The sequence below is a fragment of the Trichechus manatus genome, unplaced genomic scaffold, assembly GCF_000243295.1.
Source record: "Trichechus manatus latirostris isolate Lorelei unplaced genomic scaffold, TriManLat1.0 scaffold00017, whole genome shotgun sequence".
Lineage (NCBI taxonomy): Eukaryota > Metazoa > Chordata > Mammalia > Sirenia > Trichechidae > Trichechus > Trichechus manatus.
The window spans coordinates 25,654,456-25,667,956 of record NW_004443953.1 but is presented as its reverse complement, the minus strand read 5'-3'; the positions used below and the strand labels follow the sequence as shown (position 1 = coordinate 25,667,956).

Genomic DNA, 13,501 nt, shown 5'->3' with positions numbered 1-13,501 from the left:
AGTTATCCAGTGCTGCTAAAACAGAAATACCACAAGTGGATGGCTTAAATAAACAAAAGTTTATTCTCTCACAGTTTAGGAGGCTGGAAGTCCGAATTCAGGGTTCCAGCTTCAGGGGAAGGCTTTCTCTCTCTGTCAGCTCTGGGGGAAGGTCCTTGTCATCAGTCTTCCCCTGGTGTAGGAGCTTCTCAGCACAGGGATCCTGGGTCTAAAGGATGCACACACTCCTGGTTCTCCTTGCTTGATGGTAATGAGGTCCCCGTTCCCCTCTGCTCAATTCTCTTTTTTATAAGTCAAAAAACATTGACTCAACATACAGTCTAATCCTGTAGATTGAATCTTGCCTCATTAACGTAACTGCCTCTAATCCTGTTTTATTAACATCATAGAAGCAGGATTTATAACACACAGGAAGATCACATCAGATGACAAAATGGTGGACAGTCACACAGTACTGGGAATCATGGCCTAGCCAACTTGACAGACATTTTTTGGGGACACAATTCAATCCATAACAGGTGCTTATGTGCCAGGCATTGCTATAATCCTAGTAGTGACATTGTGATGTCAGTAGGATTATTAGCCACATTTTATAGTTGAAGAAACTGAAGTTCAGAGAGATTTGATAACCTGATCAAGATCACACAGCAAGCTAATGGCAGAGTAGAGAGGCATCCAGAATCCAGAGCTCGATTGAGCCTGATCAAAGGGCAGACTATCTATATGTTGTTGTTGTTGTTAGGCGCTGTTGAGTCGGTTCTGACTCATAACTACCCTATGTATGACAGAACGAAAAACTGCCCAGTCCTGTGTCATCCTCATGTTAGTTATTTTGCTTGAGCCATTGTTGCAGCCACTGTGTCAGTCCGTCTCATTGAGGGTCTTCTTCTTTTTTGCTGACCTTCTACTTTACCAAGCATGATGTCCTTCTCTAGGGACTGATCCCTCCCAATAACATGTCTAAAGTATGTGAGATGAAGTCTCACCATCCTTGCTTCTAAGGAGTATTTTGGCTGTACTTCTTCCAAGACAGATTTGTCCATTCTTTTGGCAGTCCATGGTATATTCAATATTCTTCTCCAGCACCATAATTCAAAGGCGTCAATTCTTCTTTGGCCTTCCTTATTCATTGCCCAGCTTTCTCATGCATATGAGGCAATTAAAAACATCATGGCTTGCATCAGGCACACCTTAGTCCTTAAAGTGACATCTTAAAAAGTGACTTTCTTACAAAGACTACCTATGTGCTCTATGCGAAATGATCTGTGGGTCATATGTAACTCTTCCTCACTCTACACTAATAATCAGGTCACAAGTGTTACTTAGACAAAACTTGTCCATGCTTGAGTCTAATGTCAGTTGTGAAGTCTCCAGCATGGGAAGAATAGGGAATGGAGTGGTCTCTGTGACCATCAGTGGAAATGATATTTGCATGATCCACAGTGAATATTAAGATGTGTAATGACAGTATTCCTTCCATTACAATAATATCTCAGAAATATCACATCGTAAATGAAATAAAAGATTTTTATATTACTTAAAAAATATAAAGTCCACGGATCCTTCCTCCTCTTGGATTTTATTTGATGTTAACTATTTGCCACCTTGCACAGTGAGTCAGAGTTGAACCATTCGAATATAATTTAATTGTAGATGAGTCTTCAAAATAGGCCCGATACTATCTCCCTCATCATTTGGCCAAATTATTAAGACTCTACTGAGGAATAACGTAATACAGGAGAAAATGTTGAGTATTGGCTTTAGGTTAAACATATAAAACTGGTGAAAAAAACTAAGCTTTGGGGGTGGGCCTTGAATGTTTTCTACCTAGCCTACACCATATATCCCATATAAATACAGCAGAAGAATTGTAATCACACAGTGGGCACCGAGGACAGGGCAGCTATCAGTCTTCCTTGGCTCCTGGACCAAAAAGCTCTGGTTGCAAGTAATTAAACATTTAGTGTCCTCTCATGTTCATGTGAATAGAACTTCATTTCTTTGTGCTCCTAAGACTTCTGCTTTATTTTATCAGTTAGACTGCCAGTCTCTCCTTTTTCCTTCATTTCTCATGTAGACTTGAATCAACCTTTCTTCACCTACAGGTCTTAACACATAAACTGTGCACCCCTGTTACTCTAACACATCCAGTTATTAGGTTTCCCTGAACTGATTCTCTTCTTTGATAACGCTGAAGATTTGTCATACTTATGCTATTGCTTTACTGAGATGCAGGAAGTAATCTTGGTGATTCCCACCAGGCTGCTGTGAGGATAGGAATGCCTCACTAACATAAAGTGATTTCCCCCTCTTCTTGTTTCAGGTTCAATGGATCGAAATGACTTCCTGAGGGAGGCACAGATAATGAAGAGCCTAAGACACCCAAAGCTTATCCAGCTTTATGCTGTTTGCACTTTAGAAGATCCAATTTATATTATTACAGAGTTGATGAGACATGGAAGTCTGCAAGAATATCTCCAGAGTAAGCTAAAGACTTCATAAAAGAAAAAAAAAAAAAAAAATGAGGAATTTAGTTTAGCTAGTCCTATAAATGTCAACTTAGCAAGCTTCCTATAACTCAGAGGATATTTACTATGTGTATATCTGTGAGAATGAATGGATTAACATTGAATGGCTCAATTACTCTTTAATAGGATATATACGTTGTGTTCAAAGGGAGGAAAAATATTTATGTAGTGGAAGAACAAATTGTTCACAATAGACGTATCAGAGTACTTAAGTATAATGTAAGAAATTGAAGAATGGATGTGCTGCATGATGTTTTGTTTCCTATAATAAGAAATTAGACATGATAATTCACAGACCAATACTTGCTATGGCCCAGAATTAGGGCCATGAAATACTTTGGGGGAAATAGAGGAGTGGTACCCTAGTTGTTGAGTGTGTGTGTGTGTGTATGTGTGTGTGTGTGTGTGTATTTTTTTTTTTTTTTTGAGTAAAGCAAAAAGAAAGTTTCATTCGGCATATATTCAAAAAGGAAAAAGTAGGAAGGGGACAAGCATGCTGCTAAAGCCATGTCTGCCTGAGTCCAAGGAAATATTATAGAACAGACAAAAGTGGGAAAACAGACAAGCCTGCTGCTAGAGCCATGTCTGTCCAAGTCCAAAGAATATTACAGGATAGGCAAGAATGGGAAAATGGACAAGCATGTTACCCAGCTGGAGCTGGGTCCCTCTGAGTCCAGAGAATATTACAAAAGAGACAAGAGTGGGAAAACGGACAAGCATGCGGCCACAGCCGTGTCTGCCCGAGTCCGAGTATGTGTGGTTTTTTTTTGGTCACTATTTGACAACATTTTACTGGTTTGTTGTTGTTGTTAGGTGCCATCAAGTTTGTTCTGACTCATAGTGGCCCTATGAAAACAGAATGAAACACCGCCCAGTCCTGTACCATCCTCAGAATCATTGCTGTGTTTGAGCCTGTTGTTGTAGCCACTGTGTCAATTCATCTCATTGAGAATCTTCCTCTTCTTTTTCACTGACCTTCTACTTTACCAAGCTTGATGTACTTATCCAGGGACTGGACCCTCCTGATAACATGCTCAAAGTACGTGAGATGCAGTCTCATCATCCTTGCTTCCGAGGAACATTCTGGCTATACTTCTTCCAAGACAGATTTGTTCGTTCTTCTGAAAGTCCATGGTATATTCAATATTCTTCTCCAACACCATAATTCAAAGGCATGAATTCTTCTGCAGTCTTCCTTATTCATTGTTCAGCTTTTATATGCATATGAGGCAAATGAAAATACCATGGCTTGGGTCAGGCACACTTTAGTCCTCCAAGTGGCATCTTTGTTTTTGAACACTTGAAAGAGATCTTGACTGCTGCTTCCATGGGCGTTGATTGTGGATCCAAGTAAAATGAAATCTTTGAAACCTTTAGTCTTTTCTCCGTTTATCATGATGTTGCTTATTGGTTCAGTTGTGAGGATTTTTGTTTTCTTTATGTTTAGATGTAATCCGTACTGAAAGCTGGGGTCTTTGATCTTCATCGGTAAGTGCTTCAAGTCCTCCTCCCTTTCAGGAAGCAAAGTTGTATCATCTCCATATCACAGGTTGTTAATGAGTCTCACCAATTCTGAAGGTGCATTCTTCTTCACTTAGTCCAGCTCTCTACTGGTTAGTATGTGAAATGCTGCTAGGCAGCATTAGAATTTTCAGACTAAAAAGCAGGAATTTACTATTGCTTTACTCTCATATCTGCTTCCTGCAATCAGAGAAGACTTAAGGGCGTAGTGAAATTTTGATGTTTAGTACAAATGAATACTTTAATAAACAACAATATAATAAACAGTTAAATGAGATGTTCAAAGTAGTTGAGATCAAGTACTAAAGGAATAGTTTATGTCTGAAAAAGTGACTTTATTTCTTGAAATGTCAGAGTGGGGTTGATAGAGTGCATACAGGTAAAAAGAGGTGAGAAGAAGAATAGAACAGATTACATAAAGATAAGAGTATGCTCCGATTTCAGGGCGATTTATGAAGCTGGTAGTATTAAATTGCATTACTGGATTAGGAGTAAAAAGAATATAAGGCCTGTTAAATGCTATTAAGAACAAAAACATAGCTCACTTGCATAGAGATATTAAATTTAACACTATCAGCATATGTTACGTGCACGGATTAGTGCCATAAAAAGACTAACCTCAGCAGTATTCCCAGGGACAAAGCATGGGGAGATTCTGGGTCATCTCTCACAAAAAATGCTTTGTCAAGGTCACTGAGAACATTCACACTGTTAAATCTAATAGTCAATTCACAGTCCTCAGATCTATCAACAGCATTAATTCGGTGGACACATGCTCTTCTGGGAAGCACTTTCTTCACTTGGCTTCCAGGACACTTCACTCAGCGGCTTTTCCTCTTTCCTTTCTTTCTTGTTCTTCTCAGTCTATGTGATTTTCCTCATCTCCTAGACCTCTCAATAGTTTAGAGTTCCCCCAGGACTCTTTTGTAACATCAGTAGTTTCCTTGTTAATCTTAAATTCAGTCTAATTGTTTAATGCCATTTATATATTGACAATTCCCCAAATTATATCCCTTCCTTACTTCAGACTTACACATCCAACTGCCTTCTCAGCCTTTCCACATGAATGTTATATCCATCTGAATAATGTAGTTATGCTATAATAACAAATATCTCCCAAATTCCAGAGGCTTAACACAAGTGGTTATTTCTTGTTCTTGCTACATGTACAATATACGTTGGCTGGTGGCTTTGCTCTTTTGATTTCCTTGGCAAGGGGAAGGGATGTAAATAGTCTCACCCTGGCTCTTGAAGTTTCTGACCAGAAGTGACAGAAGTAACTTCTCTGCCCTTTTTATTTTGTCAAATCAAGTGAAAGGGAATAGGGAAGGACAATCCTCTAAAGTGCTTGAAAAGAGAATAAAGTTTGCAAACAGCCCTAATTTCTACTGCATGTATCTATTAGATATCTCAAAATAACATGCCCAACTCCTTGAATGTTCTCCTGTAATCTGCTATTCTTGTAGTCTTCCCCTAATAATGTCAATGCTTAGACCTACTATCTTGAAGCCATCCCTACTTATTCTTACATTCCATATCTCACCAACCAGCAAATCCTCTTGGCATATCTTCAGAATATATCCACTATTTTACCACTTCTCAACATTTGTACCCATCTGTCTGTGGAGGCTTGCATGTTGCTATGATGCTGAGCAGGTTTCAGAGGAGGTTCCATACTAAGACAGATTAGGAAGAAAGTCCTGGAGATCTACTTCCAAAAATCAGCCAGTGAAAACCCTGTGGATCACAAATGATCATGGGAATGGTGCAGGACCGGGCAGCATTTCATTCCATTGTGCACAGGATCACCTTGAGTCAGGTGATGACTTGATGGCAGCTAACAACAGCAATACCTTGCTTGCTGAAAGTAAGAGGACTTGAAGCACTTACAGATCAAGATCAAAGACCACAGCCTTCTGTATGGATTACACCTCAACATAAAGAAGACAAAAATCCTCACAACTGGGCCAATAAGCAACATCATGATAAACGGAGAAAAGACTGAAGTTTTCAAGGATTTCATTTTACTTGGATCCAAAATCAACACCCATGGAAGCAGCAGTCAAGAAATCAAACAACGTATTACATGGGCAAATCTGCTGCAAAAGACTTCTTTCAAGTGTTCAGAAACAAAGATGTCACTTTGAGGACTAAAGTGCACCTCACCCCAAAGCCATGGTATTTCTAATTGCCTCATATGCATATAAAACCTGGATGATGCTTAAGGAAGACCAAAGAAGAATTGGTGCCTTTGAATTATGGTGTTGGCCAAGAATATTGAATATACCATGGACTGCCAAAAGAACGAACAAATCTGTCTTGGAAGAAGTACAACCAGAATTCTCCTTAGAAGCAAAGATGGTGAGACTACGTCTCACATTCTTTGGACAAGTTATCAAGAGGGACCAGTCCCTGAAGAGGGACATCATGCTTAGTAAAGTAGAAGGTCAGCGAAAAAAAGGGGGAAGATTCTCAACAAGATGGATTGGCACAGTGGCTGCAACAATGGGCTCAAGCATAACAACGATTGTGAGGATGGTGCAGGACTGGGCAGTGTTTCATTCTGTTACACATAGGGTCACTATGAGTCCAAACCAACTCAATGGCACCTAACAACAACAACATTCCCACTTTGGTCCAAGCCATCATCAGTTCTCTCCTAGATTCTGAAATTGCCTCCTAACTGGTGTCCCTCTTTGGTTCCCTTTAGTTTCTTGTCAGTGCAGTAGCAGGAGAGATCCTGTTAAAATGTAAATCCATTCATGATCCTCCTCACCTCAAGATCCTTAGTGACCCCCATCTCTTTATAACCCATAAAGTCCTGCATGACCCAGCCCTCCATTACCTCTGTCCCTATCTCCCACAACTTTCCCCTTGTTCATTCTGCATGAGCTATACTGGCCTCCTTGCTATTCCTCATTCTCAACAGGCATGCTTTTGCCTCAAGTCCTTGCGCTTGCTGTTTCCTCTGTCTAGAAGTTTTTCCGTTAGTTATCCAGAAAGTTCACTTCCTCATTTTATGAAAATCTTTACTCAGACATTCGCATCTTGGTAAGGCCTTCACTAGTCACTCTCTAAATTCTAAAATTTAATCACTGTCTACTGACCCTTCATATTCCTCTTCCCTGCTTCTTGTTTTCTCTCCTTAGCTACTAATCATCTTATACTGTATGCCTCTTTCTTTTCCTTCTTTCCTTCTTGCACTGAGGTTTACTTAGGCCACTTTACTTGGGCCACTGCACTTTCATGACAGGAAATGTGTATTACTTAATTTCCTTCAGTAATTGTGCCTGTCAGTGAAAACTTTTTTATATCCACTATAACAGAATTAGATGTTGTATTTGATAGTTGAAATAATATGTCTATTTTTCTACAGAGCCATCTTTGCAGTCTCTAAAGCTTGGAGATATGTATATAATAAATTCTTTTAAAATTAAAAAGCTTGTCAAAAAACTTTAGAATTAAAGGTAATTAATTAATTAATGCCAGATGTTTCTTACTAAAATTTAAAGAGAATAAACATATGCAACTTTTTTTAAATTAATTGGAGTTATTTCCTTTTTGATAAATACTTACAGAGCACCTAATATATGTCAGGCATTTAGGTAGTGTTTAAAAACAGCGTTTTCTTTTTTTTACAAATTAAGTCCTTGCATGTTGCTCATCATTCTCATGGTTCACTTAGGACAGGAATGCTCTCAATGAGATATTCTTTAACCTCATACAACTACTATAATTATTTACTGTTTGTATGAATGGAAGTCTCCACTAGCCCCTAACTTTTGGAAGCTTAGGTGTAATGTGTAAGGTAAGTTTTAGGAGGTGTAAAATAGTTCTTAAAAGCATGAGATTTCAGCCTTTGACAGACAGAGTCTACAACATATTACTGGTTCCTGAGTAGTAGGAAGCCCTATGCAATGGAGATAATGATAAGAATAATAATACTTATTTCATAGAGTTGTTTCTGAATGTTAAATGAGGTGACTTACTGGAAATCAGCCGTATGGGCTACTGGTAGGAGAGGAGCATATATATTTAATTTTTTTTTTTCTTCTTTAGAAAATACTATACAGCACTTAACTATGTGCCAGGCACTTTTCTAAGTGTTTTACAGATATTAACTTAGTTAATTCTTCTAATAATCTTATGAGATCAATATTAAGATTATCCCTACTTTGCAGCTGAAGAGACTGAGGTATAGAGAGGTTAAGTAACTTACTCAAAATGACTAGGTCAGAATTCAAACCCAGAAAGTCTGACTCCATAGTCCAAGCTTTTAACCATATACTTAGAACTGATATCATTTTCCTAACACTAGTCTGTATTAGTTATCTATTGATACATAATAAATTACCCCAAAACTTAGTGGCTTAACACAACAAACATTTATTATCTCAGTTTCTGTGGGTCAGGAATCCAGATGCAGCTTAGCTGGGTCTTCTTGCTCAGAGTTTCTCACAAGGCTGCAATCAAGGTTTTGGCAGCTGCTCTAATCACCTGAAGGCTCCTCTTGCTGTCTTCCTCTTCTCATTCAGTCCTTAGTCCATTGTACTCCGTCTCCAATGAAACTGTTCTTTCTGCCACCAAGGTCACCAAATGAATCCATAATTATCATATTCAACAAATGTCTTTGAATTCTTATCTTAGTGGACTTATTTGTAGAATTTGACTTTCTCTTTCTCAAAACCCTCGATTGATACCATGTTCTTTCCAAGTTCTCCTCTTACTCTTCTGGATGGTTCTTCTCAGTTTTCTGTTCTTCTGCCCACGCTAAATATTGGTACTGACCCCTCTACTAATGATCAAACTGATCCTACTACATAAATTTCTTACACTTAGTTTTACAGAATGAGCAGTAGTAGAAACTATGCCTACGAAAGGTATATCCTTGCTTGAAGAGATGAGCAACCTATTCTAAAATAAAAGTATAAGAAAAGGAAATCCAAAAATGTACCAAGCTTAGTGGAATACAAATGTAATATACACATCTTATAGCCACTGATAGACCCTTCACTTTTGTTAGCAAACTAATTTTTAGGAACAAAATGATGGAGGACCAAGCAAATTAGTATGATTTTATAGGCTCAAATCTTAAAACAAACCATGCAATGTTTGAAAGAAATATGGAGGCATTCATGCAATGATGTCCATAAAGAGATGAGGCAGCATGGTCTCGGGGAACATCTAGCTCAGTTGGCATAACACAGTTTATAAAGAAAATGTTCTACATTCTACCTTGGTGAGTAGCGTCTGAGGTCTTAAAAGCCTGTGAGCAGCCATCTAAGATACTCCACTGGTCTCACCCCTTTGGGAGCAAGGGAGAATGAAGAAAACAATATAGAAGGGAAAGATTAGTCCAAAGGACTAATGGACCACAACTACCATGGCCTCCACCAGATTGAGTCCAGTACAACTGGATGGTGCCTGACTACCACCAATGACTGCTCTGACCGGGGTTACAACAGAGGGCCCCAGACAGAGCTGGAGAAAAATGTAAGATAAAATTCTTTCTCAGAAAAAAAGACCAGACTTACTGGCCTGACAGAGACTGGAGAAACCCTGAGAGTATGTCCCCCGGACACCGTTTTAGCTCAGTAATGAAATCACTCCCGAGATTCACCCTTCAACCAAAGGTTAGACAGCCCCATAAAACAAAACGAGACTAATGGGGCACAACAGTCCAGGGACAAGGACTAGAAGGCAGGAGGGGACAGAAAAGTTGGTAATAGGGAACCCAAGTTCGAGAAAGGACAGTGTTGACGTCATGGGGTTGTTAACCATTGTCATAAAACAATATATGTACTAATTGTTTAATGAGAAACTATTTATTCTGTAAATCTTCATCTAAAGTACAATTAATAAATAAATAAATAAATAAAAAAGAGATGAGGTAGCCATGTAGGGTATTGAAAATGGCAGTACCTGTAGTCTTTCAGATAATTATAGCTGTGTTTGGATAATGTCATACTTTTGCTCCTTTCTCTCTGTGTAATGCTCATTCAGGAGATGGAGGAGCCTAGCCTTGGAATGTTTTTGGACTCTGAAAATTGCTGCCTCATTAATCCTTCATAGGAACTGCAATTGTTTGTGTTAATTATATTTCTTTGCTCAACAAAATGGTGCCATGGCAATTAATGCCAGCAATAGTTCATTCATCAAAATTTTCATGATTCACTTCAATAGTTCAGATGTTCTCTGAAGGAAATCACTTTTTTTTTTCTTATTGCCTAGATGATGCTGGATCAAAAATCCATTTGACTCAACAGGTAGACATGGCGGCACAAGTTGCCTCTGGAATGGCCTATCTAGAGTCCCAGAACTACATCCATAGAGATCTGGCTGCCAGAAATGTCCTTGTTGGTGAACATAATATTTACAAAGTGGCAGATTTTGGACTTGCAAGAGTTTTTAAGGTATATTTAGTTTTGTTTGAATTGGTTTTTGTAATGGATCAAAGGCTAGCAGACCAGTATAGCAACTGGTTTACTGTCATTCCTCAAATGATGTTTCTTTAAGTTCTATGGTCCATAGTCCACTTCAATAGCCCAAGACTCTACAAACAAGCCACCTGCCTATTCATTTTTCTTCACCAAGGAGAAAGAAATAGTGAAAGCAATAACTAACCAGACTGGAAAGTATGTATTAAAATTTGTCTTGATTTTTGAATTAGTAACAGAAACTCTTTGTCTGGCTATCTTTCTGCCTCTATTCCCTTAGAAAAAGCAGTACATTTTATACAGTGGGTTACCCTGCCATTTTGCTCACTTTATGTCAGACTGATCTGCATGCTATCAGAATTTTTCAGCAATTATTGGCTTTATCATCTCCCCTCTCCCATTTCATGACATAATATTTTAAAAGGTCAAAAGACACTTACATAGGAAATGTAATATTAGGTGTTTTTTTCTAAGTTTAATTTTTAATTCCTACATTGTACCCTAAAAAGAGGGACATGTGGGACATGAAACACAATCAATACATGATTCTCTTTTGGTCCTCATTAATTCGTCATATTTTTATTTTGTAAATTAATTAGAACCCCAGTGAGTTGGTATATTAATTTAAATGACTTGAATCCTACTTTTTCAGTATTAGAAAGTAATTATCTGGTAATTATCAAAGTCAGTGGCTCTTCAATACCAGCAATAAATCAGAAAACAGACAGACATTTATTTGCGAAAGACCAGATGTAAAGCCAATATCATCATGTATGAATTCTCCCGTATGTAGCAGAGTGATCTTTCAGTGCTATTCTTTGCACATAGTAGGCTGTAAAGTATTTTATTAACGACTTCTCACATATTTTTCAGTGTTGTAAGTCAGATTTGAATTTGCTACTGTAATTATCTATTGAATAAAACTCATTTTGAATCTTTTCCCTCTAAATTTTTATGTGAAGCAGGTTATAGATGAACAAGGGTGACAAAAAAAAATCACTTTAACTTGGCTTGATTCCTCAATGCATTAACAGGTAGATAATGAAGACATCTATGAATCTAAACACGAAATAAAGCTGCCGGTGAAGTGGACTGCACCTGAAGCCATTCGCTCTAATAAATTTAGCATTAAGTCTGATGTGTGGTCATTTGGAATCCTTCTTTATGAAATCATTACTTATGGCAAAATGCCTTATAGTGGTGAGTAATTAATTCTGAAGTGGGCCTTTCTGCTGCAGGTCACTTACTTAGGTGTGACTTTAACTGCTTTCCTTAAACTTAGAGGGCAGAGTTATGAGGCTGACCACACCATGTGCCTGTGGGAGCTTAATAGATAAAATTTGATGATGATCATTTGCATTAATGAGGTGGTTTATCGCATCCTTCTCCTTACTTTTGAATTGCAGTCTTATAGACATTACTTGCTTCAGGATTTAGCTTAATCTCTGCAGCCTGAAAAGGATATGGTAGAATTCATAGTTTCACCAAGGAAATCAATTTGCTTTGTAACCTAGAGTTTAAGTGTATATGAATGTAAGACTCTGGTCTTTAACCTGTTCTTTTGTTGGTTCCTTTTTACATTTTTTAGGTATGACAGGTGCTCAAGTAATCCAGATGTTGGGTCAAAACTATAGACTCTCTCAACCACCTAACTGTCCACTGCAGTTCTACAACATCATGTTGGAATGCTGGAATGCAGACCCTAAGGAACGGCCAAAATTTGAGATACTGCATTGCAAACTTGAGGACTATTTTGAAACAGACTCTTCGTATTCAGATGCAGATAACTTCATAAAATGAACACTGAAGAAGAATAGCAAATAATGAAGTAAAAATAAAATTGAATAATCAGTCCAGAAACACAACCTTATCAAGTAACTGTAAAATCAGTTTATGTTGCTGTATTTAAATGATACTTTGGCCAGGTATTATAAAAAAGGTTATGTGAACATTTTATTGATTGGGCAGTGCTGCATGCCAGTCAACAATGATATATCATTTTCTCACTGCCTGGCAAATCAAACAAACTAACCGAAGTTATTTTTCTTTTTAAAAGATACTGGCATTTCTATTTATTGTTTGAAATTCCGATCAAGAGAATCAACAAATGATAGACAATTTTTACTCAATGACTGTTGTAGCATTATCCTTTTTACTGATTAGAGTGGTTATTCATTTATTCCTTGTTTTCCTGAATCCCATCAGGCTGTTATTATGAAGGAATTTGATTGCCTTGCTGCACAGCAGGACCTGTGCTTTGATTTTTTTTTTTTTCTCTTTTAAAATATCCTGTGACTACAATAATGGTAAACCCACGTTAAACGACTTGATTGTGCTTGGAGTAATTGCACATATTTTATTCCTGTGCTTAAAAAAATGAAGCAGTTGTTGAGAAAAAAATTAAAATTTCTCTCATTTAGTGAAAGGAAATGATGGAATTTTTCTATACCTCAGTATGTGTCATCTGAGAATAATCTACATTAGTTTTAATCTCTTAATGTGAAGAATCAGATTGCAAAACTGATGAGTTATTATCTGTGGAAATATGTGAAAAACATCTAACAGTGCATAAAGCCTGAGAAATAGATATCAAAATAGTTTAGGAAAATGAGAGGAGAACAAGAGGATTGTTATGGCCCAGATACTTTAAAAAAATGGGGAGGGGCGAGGACAGGCTTTGGCATATAGGCTGGAATTTTAAATTAACTACAAAACAGGTGTTTTAGTTGGAGTGCTGCTATAACAGAAGTACCACAAATGGATGATTTTAACAAACAGAAATTTATTTTCTCACAGTTAAGGAAGCTGGAAGTCCAAATTCAGGGTGCTGGCTCTAGAGGAAGGCTTTCTTTCTCTGTCAGCTCTGGGGAAATGTCCTTGTCTCCTCAGCTTCTGTTTCCTGGTTCCTTGGAGATATCCGTGTGGCTTGGCATCAATCTTCCCCCATCTCTGCTTGCTTGCTTGTCCTAATATGTTCTTTTTATATCTTGTAAGAGGTTGACCAAAAACGTACCC

General features: G+C 37.8%; 1 protein-coding gene across 1 annotated transcript in view; it reads left to right on the top strand.

Annotated features, from left to right (window-relative positions):
* The window catches only part of FRK (fyn related Src family tyrosine kinase), a 116,785-nt gene extending 103,977 nt beyond the window's left edge, over positions 1–12,808 (top strand). Inside the window, exons 5-8 of the mRNA XM_004372482.1 lie at positions 2,324–2,482; positions 10,281–10,462; positions 11,521–11,686; positions 12,075–12,808. Coding sequence (XP_004372539.1) covers positions 2,324–2,482; positions 10,281–10,462; positions 11,521–11,686; positions 12,075–12,286 — 719 coding nt within the window. The 3' untranslated portion in view covers positions 12,287–12,808. The remainder of the gene's footprint in view (positions 1–2,323; positions 2,483–10,280; positions 10,463–11,520; positions 11,687–12,074) is intronic.
* Positions 12,809–13,501: the final 693 nt, after the last annotated feature.